The sequence below is a fragment of the Dendropsophus ebraccatus genome, chromosome 10 (assembly GCF_027789765.1).
Source record: "Dendropsophus ebraccatus isolate aDenEbr1 chromosome 10, aDenEbr1.pat, whole genome shotgun sequence".
Classification (NCBI taxonomy): Eukaryota; Metazoa; Chordata; class Amphibia; order Anura; family Hylidae; genus Dendropsophus; species Dendropsophus ebraccatus.
This window is the reverse complement of record NC_091463.1, coordinates 22,817,322-22,833,270: the sequence shown is the minus strand read 5'-3', so window position 1 is coordinate 22,833,270 and position 15,949 is coordinate 22,817,322. Positions and strand designations below refer to the sequence as shown.

General features: G+C 44.8%; 1 protein-coding gene across 1 annotated transcript in view; it reads left to right on the top strand.

Annotated features, from left to right (window-relative positions):
• The window catches only part of LOC138766384 (solute carrier family 53 member 1-like), a 56,753-nt gene extending 41,099 nt beyond the window's left edge, over nucleotides 1–15,654 (top strand). Inside the window, exons 11-17 of the mRNA XM_069943961.1 lie at nucleotides 1,059–1,238; nucleotides 3,641–3,809; nucleotides 7,209–7,400; nucleotides 11,144–11,313; nucleotides 12,521–12,657; nucleotides 14,925–15,134; nucleotides 15,606–15,654. Coding sequence (XP_069800062.1) covers nucleotides 1,059–1,238; nucleotides 3,641–3,809; nucleotides 7,209–7,400; nucleotides 11,144–11,313; nucleotides 12,521–12,657; nucleotides 14,925–15,134; nucleotides 15,606–15,612 — 1,065 coding nt within the window. The 3' untranslated portion in view covers nucleotides 15,613–15,654. The remainder of the gene's footprint in view (nucleotides 1–1,058; nucleotides 1,239–3,640; nucleotides 3,810–7,208; nucleotides 7,401–11,143; nucleotides 11,314–12,520; nucleotides 12,658–14,924; nucleotides 15,135–15,605) is intronic.
• The last annotated feature ends 295 nt before the right edge of the window (nucleotides 15,655–15,949 follow it).

The window sequence follows — 15,949 nt, the reverse complement described above, 5'->3', positions numbered from 1 at the left end:
TAAACTAATGAAACGCAATCAGTTGTACTGTTTGTGTCTTTTATTGAGCACAATGAATAAACATCCACAGTGCAGGGAGTAATTAGGGTTGGCCATAGACCAGAAGATGGCTCAAGCCTTCTTCTCCCAGGACAACCTTTTTAAAGGGAATCTGTCAGCACCTGGGCCCTACCTGAGGGCTGACAGTGTGCTGTTTGCTGTAGCTGGCAGTCCCCTAGTGAGCATGGTGCCTTTTGGTAATTTGTCTGTGCAGCGAATTACTGTATGCACAATCTGTGGTCTCCTACTGTAATGTAGAGTCAAAAAGGAGTTGTTTGGGTGAGGTGAGTTACCTCTAGACCACAGCTGCAACACCTTTGGAATCAGAGATTCAACCACATGTCAGTGTTTCTTTCAGACAAAAACTGCCTACAGAGGACTGATCTGCAATCACCCGCTGACAGCTGAGCGAGCAGGAGGCCGGGCAACATTGATTATTCATGAAGAAGAGGGAGGAGGAAGGAGTGGTGAGGAGTGCCAGAGTGTGGCACAAACAGCTCCTGTTTGACTCTTCATTACAGTAGGAGATGTAACATTGTGCATAATCCACTGCACGTACAAATTGCCAAAAGGTGCCATGCTCACTAGGGGACTGCCAGCTACAGCACACTGTCAGCACCTTAGAAAGGACCCGGAATCTGACAGATTCCCTTTAATTGAAACACCTGTGATCAATTAGCTCTAGGAGAAGTCAGTAACAGAGGTTTGTGTACTTTTTCTCTCTGCACAGTGGATGTTTACTCAATAGAAGACTGAATAGTAGAATTGTTTGTGTGTTATTTATCTAGTTAGATTGTGTTCCTCTATCAATGCAGAAATCCAGACAATTTCTAAGTTCTCAGGGTTTTTTTTTTGCAAGATGTCTATCTCATTAACAATATCATGTGAGTCTTAGAGCAGTGGCATGAAGAGAGACTTATGGCTAGAAAGTACTCATGCTTAATTTTATGCTACTTTATTATTTTCTTTGTTATAATTTACAATCTTTCTGTAGGTAATTTGGTCACCTTGGTTTACAGATTTCTGGCTTTCTTGGAGTAACCTGGTGTGTGAGCGTCTTAAGCTGCCTATACAGCCAGCTATTTCCCATTCCTCTTCAAGCCAATCCATTGGCTTTCTACAGCTTTCTGCTTCTTCTTCTTCTCAATCCTACCAAAATATTTTACTACAAGTCCAGGATGTGGCTGCTGAAACTAATGGTAAGGCCTAATCTGGAAGTTTGTCCAACCCTAATGGTACAATGCTAATGAATAGTTCATCCTGTTGCTTGTGACTCCAATCCGAGAGCTCAAATTGTCCTTTGTTACTGCTTTCTATTCATTTTCTAAATGACTTTGCTAATTACATTATAAGAACGTAAGGCCTAATGCCTAATTACAGAATTAATGGAGCATGTTAGATACAAAGTACATAGTCTGAAGAGAACTTTTACCTTTTCCGTTATCTTTATTGGCTCTTCCGTTGGAGTCACTCTCAATACAACTAATTGAGGAGAATCACCAAATTAAAACTGCACGATACCAAAGTTCTTCTATATCTTCATTCTAGTAATGAACTTCGCACCAGCCAGTCATGGAGAATATCACGGGTGGCCAAATTTATCATGTCGTATAATCTTGTTCTTCAGTAGATTTGTCAGGTCTGTATCTGACGGAAGTATAGGATCAAGTCCAGGGATAGAAAGTTTTGCCCCGCCCACACACTGTGATTGACAGTTCTTCCTGTTTGTATTTGTGTAGAGGACGGGGCACTTAGGACAATCTCAATGAATCTTGGTCGTAGGTAAAAAGCTTTTTACTAGACAATACTAAATCACAGCATGGAAAACTATATATTTCCATTCTCAGCGTTCCTGCCTCTATCCTATACTGCTGACAGGTAGGGGACACACAGATCTACTTTAAGGACTTCTAGGAAGAAGCATGAAAATGCATTAGCTCTATGGAACTCCACTTCTAGGTGGCCATAAAAAAACTTTTTTTTTATTTTGGGGGCAATTAAAATCAGATTATATGGTGCTAATATTAATATTATTCCACTCAGACATAAAATTTTTTATATGTTGCTGCGCATTGTGAGACTAACAATTAGGGATGGTCCGGATGGAGTTCGTACGGAGTTCATACGAACCCGAACCATCCGCAATGATTACTGCTGTCTGCCTGCTCCGTGCAGCGGGCGGATCCAGCGGGAGGAACTGTCACGGCCGCTGCGGCGTCCCGTGTTCCGGGCCGCCGCCGCGACCTCCTCCTGCCCCATGCAGCTGCCGGGGTCCTTGTGCAGGGACCCGGCGCTGCTGCTAGTTCGGCCCCTGGGGGCGCCTAACCTCTCCTCCGCTTCTGTCTCTCACTGTGCCGGCCGGCACGCGCGTCCCCGCCTCCTAGGGCGCGCACGCGCCGGCTGTCTCAGATTTAAAGGGGCAGTGCGCTCCTAATTGGTCCACATGTCAATCACTCCCTATATATTCCAGCCCTGCCCCACTACAGGTGTTGGAGCCTCTACATGCTTCCCATAGCGTTTGGCCCAGCCCCCTGTTGTTCCTGATTCCTATCCGCTACCTGGTCCCTAGTCCTTGTTCCTGATTCCTGTCCGCTACCTGGTCCCTAGTCCTTGTTCCTGGTTCCTGCTCCCCTGTCACTCCATTGCTCCTGTGTTCAGCCTGTCACCTGCGGTTATGTCTACAGACCTCTGCCAGCACTATCTCCTGCCTACTGCTCCTGCCACGCCTCACCTGCCGTCTCTAGCAATCAAGCCAGGGGTAGCGACCTGGGGGTTGCCTGCCGCAGCAAGTCCATCCCGCCTTGCGGCGGGCTCTGGTGAAAACCAGCGGCCCCTTAGACTCCGCTCCCTGGTGAGGTTAGTGCCATCGCTAGTGACGGTCCAGTGGATCCACTACTCCAGGCGTTACAGGAACGCCTGGAAAACTGGGATACAGCCATAGCCATAGGCTGTATCCCAGTTTTCCAGGCGGTCCTCCCGCTGTATCCGCCCGCTGCACGGAGCAGGCAGACAGCGGTAATCCGATGCCGAGCGTTCGGGTTCAGCCAAACCCGAATCTCGGCGGGTTTGGACCATCCCTACTAACAATTCATTCCATACTTGTTATCATTTATTCAGTCTCGTTCCCCCAGTTCTGAGCTGCTTCTTTCTGCTGAAGGCAAAAATAAATGCGTGAGCTTTTCTCTTTGTCTCCCCCTCCTCCCCCCTCCCTTCTAAGACGGCTCATGTATACAAGTCCCTACCTGCAATACAAAGTTGCTACAATGTTGCAGATAAAGCCTGCCAGGAACTTGTTTACATCAGCCGTCTCCGAAGGGAGGGGAGAACAGAGACAGAGAGAACAGCTCTTATACTTTTTTTGTGTCTTCAGCAGAAAGCAGCAGCCCAGAACTGGGGGAAGGAGACTGAATAGATAATAAGAAGTATGGAAGGAATTGTTAGTCTCTCCATGGGCAGCAACATATGAAAAGTTATGTTTGAGCAGAATACCCTTTTAATTTTTATCATTAGTTAGTGCTGAATAGGGCATCTGGTTTAGTCATCTTCTAGCTGTTCTATAATAATGTCCAATCATTAAACTGACTCCTCTCATCTTGAACAGTATAAAGTGGCCACAGCTCCTCTACACAAGGTGGGCTTTGCAGATTTCTGGCTGGCGGATCAGCTGAACAGTCTCACCCCAGTATTTGTTGACTTCTGGGCTTTGTGCTGCTTTTATTTATTTGACATGAACTGGAGGAACCCATATGCGCCGACTCTGCATCCAACAGGTAATGCCAACAATTAGAAATGATAGATCATGGGCACCATCTTTATGTTGTTTCAGGTTTACCTTGATTTTACGCTGAATCTGTATCCTATACAGCAACTCCTTAAAGTGACACTGTCACCCCCTTTTTGCATTATGACGACTCTCCACAGGTGGAAAGGGTAAATGTTACAACTTTCATTACTTATTTTATATTATACGTCATGGTGCTTGTTCTGGTAAAAAGTGGTTTTTATTATCTGTGGATTGGTATATGTGGGCGGGGCTTCGCAACCTAAGCGCCACTTAGCCCTGCCCCCATCCGGGATGTTATCATAGGCCCGCCCCCTCAGCAGCCATTGGAAAGGCCAGCCTAAAGATCTAGGCCCCACCCCCCTTGATTGACCCACACCAATGGTCGCTAAGGGGGCGGGGCCTATGCGATGATGACGACACGGATGGGGGCGGGGCGATGTGGCACATTAGAGACTAAGTCACGTCCCTTTGGCGCAGTAACAAGTGGACAAAAGTACACTTTTCACAAGAACAAGCACCATGACTAATAATCTGAAATAAGGTATGGAGACAGCTAAATTAGTCATTTAAACGTTTTTAATGATGTAAAAATGACAAAATGGGGTGACAGTGTCACTTTAACTTCATTTATGGATATAAGATTTATGACTAAGGGTACAAATCCATATAACATTTGCTGAAAATCAGATTGTAGATTCTTCTGCTGATTCACCACAGATTTAACTCATATTTATAGCATTAAAGGGGTATCCTCAACTCCAAAGGTTATCCCCTGTGCATAGGATAGGGTAGAACACGCTGATCGGTGCAGGTCAAACTGCTGGGAGAACAGAGGAAAATTGTCCCCTTCAGGTCTTCATTTATTCTCTATCAGGCTCTATCAGAGGGATGCCCACACATGCCTGCTGCCAGGGGCGTAGCTAAAGGCTGATGGGCCCTATTGTAAAATTTTAGCTTGGGGCCCCCCCATCTCACCCGATCAGGCAAAGTCATATCTAACATTATATCCAATAACTCTAATGTGCCAGTATGTTCTAATGCACTGTCACTGCCTCCACCACCATGTACTGCACTACTGCCCCCTATAATTAATGGACTGTACTATGTCATTGTCTAATCATTGTATTCCAATCTTTGACTCTCCAGCTGAAAAACTACAACTCTCATCATGAACTGCCAGTTGGATATGATGGGGGTTGTAGTGCTGCAACCTGAAGAGCCACATGTTGTAAAACTACAACTCCCATAATAAACTGTCAGCAGGGCATGATGAAGTTTGAACTTCTGCAACCTGGAGAAGTCACCTAATGTCACCTACAGATAACACAGTGATATCCCTCTGAGTACAGATAATGTAGTAGTCACCTGCAGACCTATGTAACACCACAGATAACACAGTGATATCTCTGAGGACAGATAATGTAGTAGCTGTCACCTGCAGTCCTATGTAACAGCACAGATAACACAGTGATATCTCTGAGTACAGATAATGTAGTAGATGTCACCTGTGGTCCTATGTAACAGCACAGATAACACAGTGATATCTCTGAGTACAGATAATGTAGTATATGTCACCTGCAGTCCTATGTAACAGCACAGAGAACACAGTGATATCTCTGAGTACAGATAATGTAGTAGTCACCTGCAGTCCTATGTAACAGCACAGATAACACAGTGATATCTCTGAGTACAGATAATGTAGTAGATGTCCCCTGCAGTCCTATCTAACACCACAGATAACACAGTGATATCTCTGAGTACAGATAATGTAGTAGTCACCTGCAGTCCTGTGGGGGAGGGGGGTGCTAGTGAGGGGCGGCGGCCTTAAACAGAGACCCCAGAAACGGCCCTGGTAGTAGTCACCTGCAATCCACTTCTCCTGTCCTCCTCTCCTCAGTGGTGGAAGTGGTTCCCGCAGGGTTGAGGCTCCTCCCCCACTGGATCACAACATTGCTGTACTCTCTGATGTTACTTGCCGGCTGTACAGTGATGTCATCTGACCTGGGGGAGGGGCCTCAACGCTGAGGAGAGGTGGATTGCAGCACAAGCTGGAGCTCAATGCCATAAAGGTACGGCCATAGGACACAGCTTGGGCCGCCAACGCAGATGTCTGGAGGCAGGGGCGGTGGTACTTGCTGTCATCTTATTAGGCAAGAGGCCCAATCAGATGACAGCATGTGCCAGCGGCACAGCGGGACAAGGTTAGTGTATGGGAGGTGCTGGGCTGGGGGAGCACAGGAGGAAGAGGCAAGGGGGGGCCATGGCGACCGCTGCGACCCCTATAGCTACGCCACTGCCTTCTGCACTGTATTGATTTTACAGACAATTTCCAGTATGAACAAGTCCTTAAAGGGTACCTGTCACTATGCACTGCCACTAAGGGGACATTCACATATTCCGTGCACATGAAACACGTTCGGAGTTCGGAGCTCATTATGAATTCATTAGGATGGTGGGAACTCTGAAATTGTTTAACTTCTTTGCACAACTGTACTGACACAATGTTCTGAATTCTGCTCCATAGCACATCGCCCAAGCATGGACTGTAATTACGAAACATGTAAAAGCCCCTTATGGTCCTATTACACCGGCTGATGATGGCCCGATCAATAGTGTAAACTAGTGCCAATCTACATGGCCGATCTATTGGGCCTTTTACCTGGCCGCATAATTGTTTAGCAAGGGCTGCATGGACATCGTTAGCGATGTCTGTGCAGCCCTTGCCCAAACAGTTTACATTACCTATCCACGTTCCTGTTCTCCTCCTGCGCTCTGCTTCCTCCCCATGTTCTGAGCACTGCAGCTTTAGAGCAGCCTGTCTGCGCTGACCGGCCACTCTAAAGCGGGTCCACTGTGGCCAGTACATTGCTGAGCGGCCGCTCTAAAGCTGCAGTGCACAGGACCGGGGAGGAAGCAGAGCGCAGGAGGAGACCAGGAACGTGGAGAGGTAATGTAAATTGTTCAATTGTCGACCTCCGGCCACGCATTGCTATTACACGTAGCGATGCACGGTCAATGCCCGATAGTTTTAGGTCTAGACCTAAAGAAACGATCAGCCGATGATCGTTTCATCAGCTTATCATTCTCTCTATTAAACAGAGCACTAATCGGCCGAATCGGACGATTAATGGTCCATGTAACAGGGCCCTTGCTTTCCACAGTTGGTGGAGGGATTGGATTGCCAATGCAAAGTTCCACACCTGGTGATTTCCATGTATTAGTGCTATTCTAATTAATAGGGCTCATGCATGCAACTTGCCAGGCAGTCCGACCCCCTGGCGTGAGCTGTGTCTCTCTACATGGCAGTGCATAGTCCTGTTATGTATCACAATATCTCTATCTTGTCCATTCATTGTGGGCCCCACAGAATTATTTTTCCCAATAGGTCTTCAGTGCACTAACAACCCTCCAGGAGTGCGAAGATTCATTCAGTGTATTCCTACCTGGATCCGATTTGCACAATGCCTTAGACGTTATTGGGACAGCAACTCTCTCTTCCCTCACATACTGAATGCTGGGAAATACGCAACCGTCTTTATTATGGTGACATTTGCTGCTATGTTTTCCACTGAGAAAGGTATGAATTAAAGGTGAGGGGGGGGGGGGGGGGGGTGTTAGAAACACAAAACGAAGGGAAAAAATAAAGAAAATACTAAATCCAATTTTCTGTTTGGGAGCGAACTGCCTGGAACAGGTATGAATTATGTATGAAATTGTCAGCTAATTCTGTCTTATTGGTGGCTTTCAAAACACACTGGTTAATTAGAGAACTAAACACACTTGTCAGGATGTTGTCTTAAAGATATTTTAATTCTCACGGAAGGGAAAACATCATTTAAATTTGCAAAAAAATTCTTTTTTTTTTTTTTTTTCTTACAAATCTCTTGGTTTAGCTGACATCTACTGCTGGATAGATTACAAATTCTGTGGAACGTGTCATTAGCAGCAGAGACTTCTGTGTGGTAAATTGAGATGACTTGTGTTTGCAGACAGAACAAAAAGCTTAATTCATTATAAGCATCAATTTTGGTGACAAGAAAATTAAATTGCAACTTACCCTAAAAATGAGCTATGCGGGTGGAGCATGTAGTTATATAAAAGGGGGATATCGGCTCTAGACTATAACTAATATTGCGCTGCGCCCCTAACGTAAAAAAAAAAAAAAACTACTTACCTATCCTGTAGCTTCCGTTTGGCTCCGTCTGGTCACCAAACTTTTCTCTCCTTCCTGCTATTGAGCCAGAAGTTGGACCTGCCTGCTCAGTCAATTGATATTACAAATCTAATGGCAAAAATGTGATATGCTACATGACCACCTTCGCACTGGAAAAACTTGCCCTTGATCCAATATGGCAGCTTGCAAGATGACGGCCATATTCTGGACATTTCCAAAGAGATAGGCTCCCTTACTCATTACTTGCTGGACGTTCTATTTATATTGAAATGTGTTGCAATAAAGACATGTAAATTATTTCCGTCCGTTGTGCATTGAAATCAGTGTTATTTTCAATGCAACAACGGCTGTTGTTTGACACTCAAGACAGTGGCCGTTGTTTTTGAGTGCCAAACAACGGCCATTGTTCGTACATTTTGTGAACATAGCCTTAAGGGGATTTCCGCCAAACAAAGTCATAGAGATATCATCTGTAATGTTATATAGAAAAGGTCTATTTCTGAGAAAACTGGGTCAATTACAGAATAGAGTCCCATTGGTACAGTCACCCAGCTTTACCCGAGCCCTAAGCGCCCCTTTTATTTAGTTATATAGTGACACATCACCCGTCTCATATAAAGCTAAAGGTCACATCCTCCTTAACCACATTCATTAAAGCTTAGTATTTCACCATTCCTGACATTTCATCCTAGTACAGGTTCCCTCTCTCAGGTCATATCACTACTATATTTCCAGGATGTGAAATGTCAGAATATTCCTAGAGACAATGATTTATTTTAGCTTTTATTTCTTTCATCACATTCCCAGTGGCTCAGAAGCTTACTGTCAGGACCCGGGCTGACAGTGCTGACAGCGTCCCTGGCGACCGGCACGGCCGGTTGCTAGAGGTGCACCTACGGCATCCATAGCAGCCGGCCGGTTTGCTGGGGGCGCGTTGGCACTCCTGTTTAATGTTGCCGCGGCCAGGGCTTCGCCAACTCCAGCAGATCGGCATTAGGCGTGGTGTGGTGATTCTGACTGACAGCTAACACCACCAGTCAACTGTCAGAGGGTTTCTGGACGTGGAGCCTCAGCCCCCATCACGCCTGGGGCTGGGACTCCGGACTCCATAAGTATCTTCTCCTATGTCTCAGCCATTGCCTGCGATAGTGCTTAGTTTACTAGTGTATTTTGACCTAGCATTATATCCTGCATTGTATTTCTGGTTATCTGACTTCTGGTTCTTGACTTTTTGACTACCCCCTTGGACTCCCTATAGTACTGCGCTGCTTGTTTGTTATTGACCCGGACCTCTGACTTTTCCTTATTGTGTGTGTTTGTCTTGTTTTGTTCTATGTTGCACTTAGTAAGGATCAGAGTTTCCCGTCCAGTTGTCCGTTGCCACCTAGGGCTTCTGAGGCAAGTAGGCAGGGACAGCAGGGCAGGTGGCAGCTTCAGGGCTCACCTCTTCTTGTGTCATCCTGTTCCTGATTGCTAACACTTACATATACGTGGTCGGTCGTTGGTAGCATGGCCGTCTACAACTGCCTTAATATAAAACCACCAAATAAAAAGTGAAAGGGGTTGTCCAGCGAAAATCTTTTTCATTCAAATCAACAGATATCATAAAGTTATATAGATGTGTAATTTACTTCTATCAGAAAAATTCAAGTCTTCCCATACTTATTAGCTCCTGTATGTCCTGCAGGAAATGTTTTATTTTCAGTCTGACACAGTGCTCTCTGCTGACATCTCTGGCCGAGACAGGAACTCTGTCTCAGTTTTACATGAATCCTCATCCTCCAGCAGGAGAGCTCTGGACAGTTCCTGTCTCGGCCAGAGATGTCAGCAGAGAGCACTGTGTTAGACTGAAAAAAAAAAAACATTTCCTGCAGGACATTTAGCAGCTAATAAGTATGGGAAGATTTGAAATTTTTTAATAGAAGTAAATTACAAATCTATATAACTTTCTGACACCAGTTGATTTGAAAGAAAAAGATTTTCGCTGGACAACCCCTTGAACTTCTGGAGTAGTGGGAGCGATCACTATGCATAATGTATGGAGCGATGGGACACATGAAACCTGATCTGGATAAAGTGGTTTTCCCTCTCAGAAAGGTGATGTTTTTTGAGAGGTTTCACTGTATAGCAACAGAATGTGGAACCTTCCGGCATTTGGAAACAGCATCTAAGCATAAACTTGGGGATCCACATTCTTTTAAGTCACTTTAAAAAAATTTCGACAAGTTCTAAAGACATTTTATCGATCGTGGTCTGGGTGGTCAGACCCAGACCACTTGCGAGAACGAGCCTGGAGAAGTGAGCATGTGTACACGACCAATGTAAGACTATGGGTCTTGTGTGTACACAGAGAGCTGGTGAAAAGCGCTACATTGTGAGCTTCTGCCTGTTCTTTAGTATTTGGTTGGGCCCTATAAACCTAGACCCTGACCGATCAAAACTTTTGACTTGTCTCTACAACTTTTCAAAAGTTTTTTTAAAGTGACAGGTACGCTTTAAGCAAAGAGGCAAGGAGGTCTTAAAATCCTGTCCAAGGTCACCTCCAGTTATCTCCCATGATCTCAATCAGAAGCTTTTCAGGAATTTTCAGGAATGACAGAAGTTTTGCAAGTTATTTAAAGGCACAGTGCACTTATATTTAAAGGGACAATTCCTTGTGTCACATACAAAGAAGACTCCCAAACAGAAAAACTTGCTAAAACTATAGTGTGTTGACCAGGAAACTATGAGAGGAGAAATGTGAGTTTTATTGACTTCAACCTAAATGTATAGAACTGTATGACGTCATCTGTAACCACGAGGTGCCCTATAGAGGTCCTGTATGTGCGTGTGCTGCAGGAGAGGCTATAGCCTTTGTATGGGGGCCAGGAGCTCGACTGTATCGGGTATACACACAGCCGAAGTTGCAGAAATACATAAATATAGTTAATAATATATTACATTGTTCTCCACTTCTGGCTTCAGCAGCAAAATAGGTTCTCGCAATATGTGGAAATAAATAAAAAGATTCATGAAGTGTATTTGCCTCAGGAATAATCAATAGCGCCTACGTCTGATTTATTCCGCAGTCCCATAAATCTAATACTGAGCCGGTCTCGGTGTGAAGGGAAATGGAACACATCAAACTGTCTGCTTGTATGTTGCAGTGTGGCCCCGGGTGAATTCTGGAGAGACGTTTTATTTCTATGGGTGGGTGTTGACAGCCTGCGCGGGCACCGTGTTCACCACCGTGTGGGACCTCAAGATGGACTGGGGTTTGCTGGAGGTAAATGCACAAAACAAGTTCCTTCGAGATGAGATGGTCTACACAAAAAAGGTAAGAGTCTGGGCATAAATATTGCTTTTCCCCTTAAAGGGGTTGTCTTGAAAGTCTTACCTTCCTCCTATGGCCATCTAAGGTAGAGAGGGATGGGTGCATATTGCTAGCATTGCCTACACCTGATGTTCAATAGCTCTCCAGCTATTTTATGCTCTCTAGACCAGTGATTTTCAACCAGTGTGCCGCGACACATGGTCGGGTGTGCCGCGGGGAAGTTCCCCAAACTATGGTGCCCCTGCAGATCGCCCTGCTGCTGCTGTCCGCCTCACCTACTGGCCGCCTGTAGCGCCCGGACGTGCTCCTCCTATCCTCACGTCCGGGCCCGACGGGCGGCCAGTAGGTGAGGCGGACAGCAGCGGCGACCATCTCGGAGGAGGTGAGGAGGAGGGGGGGGGGCAGAGAAACCTGGGGATGGGGGAGATAAACAGGAGAAAACAATGGGGGAGAGAAACATGGGGATGGGGGAGAGAAGCATGGGGGAGAAACAGGGGGGGGGGGGGTGTAGAGACAGGGAGAGAAGCATGGGGGAGAGAAACCTGGGGATGGGGGAGAGAAACATAGGGATGGGGGAGAGAAACATGGGGATGGGGGAGAGAAACATGGGGATGGGGGAGAGAAACATGGGGATGGGGGAGAGAAACATGGGGATGGGGGAGAGAAACATGGGGATGGGGGAGAAAAGCAGGGGGAGAGAAGTTTGGTGGAGAGAAGCAAGTGGGGAGAGAAGTATGGTGGAGAGAAGCACAGGAGAGAAGCATGGGGGAGAGAAGCACAGGAGAGAAGCACAGAAGAGAAGCAGGGGGGAGAAGTATGATGGAGAGAAGCACAGGAGAGAAGTAGGGGGGAGAAGTATGGTGGAGAGAAGCACAGGAGAGAAAACAGGCCCAGGTTTCACACCGAGTGAGTATAAATACATTTAGAATCTATATTATTAACTATATGTATAATATGTACTGTTTTAGTGTCATTTTGTGCCATTTTGGTTGGTGGTGTGCCCCAGGATTTTTTAAGTATAAAAAGTGTGCCACGGCTCAAAAAAGGTTGAAAATCACTGCTCTAGACAACCCCTTTAAGTGAATATCCAATTGTTTTTCCATCCACATGTCTTAATAATTATGGTGGCAGGAGCCTTACTTGTCAATGGTACTACATTGTCTACACCCTTTATCTGCTGTATAACTGTCTGTGTTGTATTGTGTTTCAGGCATACTACTACAGTGCCATCGTTGGTGATATCGTCCTGAGGATATCATGGGTGGTCAATATCTTTTATGCACAAGACAGATACCCAGAGGAATCGGAATTAGTGACCTGCATTTTGGGTCCCCTAGAAGTTTTTAGGTATATGGGACAGTGTACTGCGCATGTTTAGGTCACCATGAGAGTGCATAGCCAAGCCAAGGATTATCAGTGGGTGATGTGGTGCCACAACAGAGCTCTCACTATGCCATGAGTAGATTGTATAATGTATTTAGTCCTATATTACTGATGGAGGTGGTGGGATGTGAAGTAGTCCTATCTTTTAGATTGGGCCACCAGACGTGTAAGCCATATTTCTACCACAGTCTTACTACTTTTTGTACCCTGCTGGGCAGAAGATGGAAGAACTGGTCCTTACCTATAACAGTCACCGTTGCTGGGTCCTAACTCCGAGCTTAGGACCTATTATAGAGCAGACTATAATTGCCAGCAGTTGGAAGATAAAAATACAAGTACGTGGGATAGTAATTAGAATGAGATTAGCAACCTTTTAAATATACGGAAAAGGAGATGATGGAATGTATGATTAAGAGACCAGAGAAGAGAGAATATTTCTGCTATTTGTAACAGGCTCCTCAACAACAATAAGTAGATACCAGAGCTATTCAATGACTTCATATGTGTATGAAAGCATAGAGGGAAGCATTATTCCACCGATGTGTCCTATCACAGCCCATACATGGGCACTATGTTTCGCCCAAGTGGTCAAGAGCATGACCACAAGGTCATGGCTGGAGCAACCACTGTTAGGGGGAGTGGTCCTGCCTCATAAGTGATAGGCCTTAGGCATAGATACCAGGTATATTAAAGGGGAACTCCGGGTAGAGGTTAAAAAAAATGAAACTTCAAAAGCATATAACAATACTTACCTATCTATCCCAGTTTTGAAACTACCAAAAATCCATTTGTTTTCGGGGGTTTTGTTCTGTTTTGTGTTTCTGCACTTCCTGATTGAGCAAATGTACTCAGTACTACAGGTTCCAGAATGCAATGCTTTCCCTCAGCTGTTCATCACAGTCCCCCACCCTGCCTATTCCCCGCCCAAATCTGTTGCAGAACATCTAGACTGTGTTCACACATTGCAGTTTCATTGTGTTACTGAATTAGGCTAGGTTCACACTGCAGTTTCAGCATCCGTTTAACGCATCCGTTTTTTGCAAAAAACGCATGAAAAACGGATTGCAAAAAACGGATTCATTTGTGTGCATCCGTTTTTCCATTGACTTCCATTATAAAAAAAAACGGATCCGTTTTTTTTGACGGACCAAAACGGACAAAAAACGTTGCTGACCCTATTTTTCTGGACGTTAAAAAAAACGGATCCGTTAAACGGATGCTGAAAACGCAGTGTGAACCTAGCCTTATTTGCAGTACTTTATAATTTCATTGTGGTCCCACCCGCACAGCACGCTGTATTCTCTACCTTTAATGCTGATATTGGAATAAAGCAAAGAACTTTTTAAGTTAAATTTTTTCTTTTTTTTTTCTTTTCATCTCCTCGCACATATTATGATCAAGCATCTTTTATCTTTGAAGTTGATTCCGACAAAAAGGACTTTATTCGATATTATCTTACATGGGATATACTATTTATGCCTTGTTTTTTGTGCAGGTGGGATTGGCAATGTTGGCTCTTATCCTCTCTGCTGTTTAGCATTATCTATTTGTGTTACTGCATCATTTTTGTGCAGATACTGCAGTACTGCAATGACACTCCAACATGTGTGAACACAGCCCTAATTTCTCTGTAGACTTTTGCACGAAGCCGAAACACCTGCTTCTGGCCAGTCTGAGATGGTGAATCACGCCCTGCCCCCTCTCTGCACCATCAGCCTGATCTCAGCAAACACACCCAATGTGAGACAGAGGCATGGAAGATTTGTCTCCTAAGGTGGGAGAGCAGCAGGAGCAGGAGACAATGTGGATTGGCAAGAGGCCATTATTCTTCACTTTCTGGATTTCTATCAGCTACCAGTGTGGTAGAACATTGTATAGACACATCTATATAACTTTTAATGTACTTTTAATAGATAAAAAGTTTTTCTTATCCGGAGTTCCCCTTTAAAGAGCCAATGTGACAGAACTACATGTTTTATAAACTTAATAGACACATCAGAAGGTGGACATCCATAAACTGTACCCAAAAATCATTACAAGTAAGTTTTTTTATGTTTTTCCAAAGAAGGTTGTAATGCACATGTGGTACATTGGTTAGAAGAGTGGGAGGTCCCTTTGTTCCATTACTTGGTGGTGGGTCCAGATTTTGCACCATCACTGAGGACCTTTACAGTATTATAATCTAGGACTCATCATTTTGTCGTGGTGAGAAGACATCTTTTTCTTTGTAGGCGTCTTATATGGAATTTCTTCCGACTAGAGAATGAACATTTAAATAACTGCGGCCAATTCCGGGCAGTCAGGGACATCTCTGTAGCTCCAGTTCATGTCTACAGTCAGGCAGCCCTGGAGCATTTAATGGATCAAGAGAATGGAAGCAAACACCCCAGGAGAGTGAGGGGTGGCGGGAGGAAAAATAAGATTTCTCTGAGAAGAGCCAAGTAAGCACTGAATCCTTATTAACCTGCTCAGAGACTGGATGAGGTGAAAAGTGATACCAGGGAATGTGCCAAGGAAGTAGATGTCAAACAAGATTATAAGAAAGTGAGATCATTGTTTTTTTCCAAAGTGCGACAAACCGCCTGTGACTAAACCCCAAATAAATGCACTTTGTAGCTAGGATGGAGGGGACACGGGCCAAAAAAGTTGCATAGACCCCTGTTGTGCCATTTGAGACCCTACCTATTAACCTTGGCCTAAAAGGTGCCCCCACTTCCAACTCTGTCCTTTAAAGGAGAAGAAGTTGGCGTGACTCTTGTGCTTACTGGCAACGAAGATGAGTTATTGGGCCAACATAATCTAGGACCACCAACACCTGCCTTGTTTTTTAGAATAGTCTTCACAATGTCGATAGAGTCTGTATAAAGAGTGAGGCCTGTTCTGACAAACTTTTTCTAACAATTGTTTTGCAGGTGTTGAGGACTGCTTTGAGGGACCATCATCAGAAACGGGTCAATGGAGTACAGTCTACTCGACTGATGTAGTTGACCTACTTCTATCCGAGCTGTGTCCAATTTCTTTCAAGAAGAATATCTAATCTTATACAATGACTTTATGGTCACGCTCACAGACAGTTGGTAACTTCTTGAAGTAGCTTCCAAGAACATTTTGTTTCCTTTACACCCATCACATCATGCATAGCAGTGCGCCTTGAACACTTCATTCTCTACAGTCCCATATTTAGTGAAGTTTTGACCATTTTTGCATCTCATTTTCATTTTAAAGCAATACAATACAACACTACATTTTTATACAT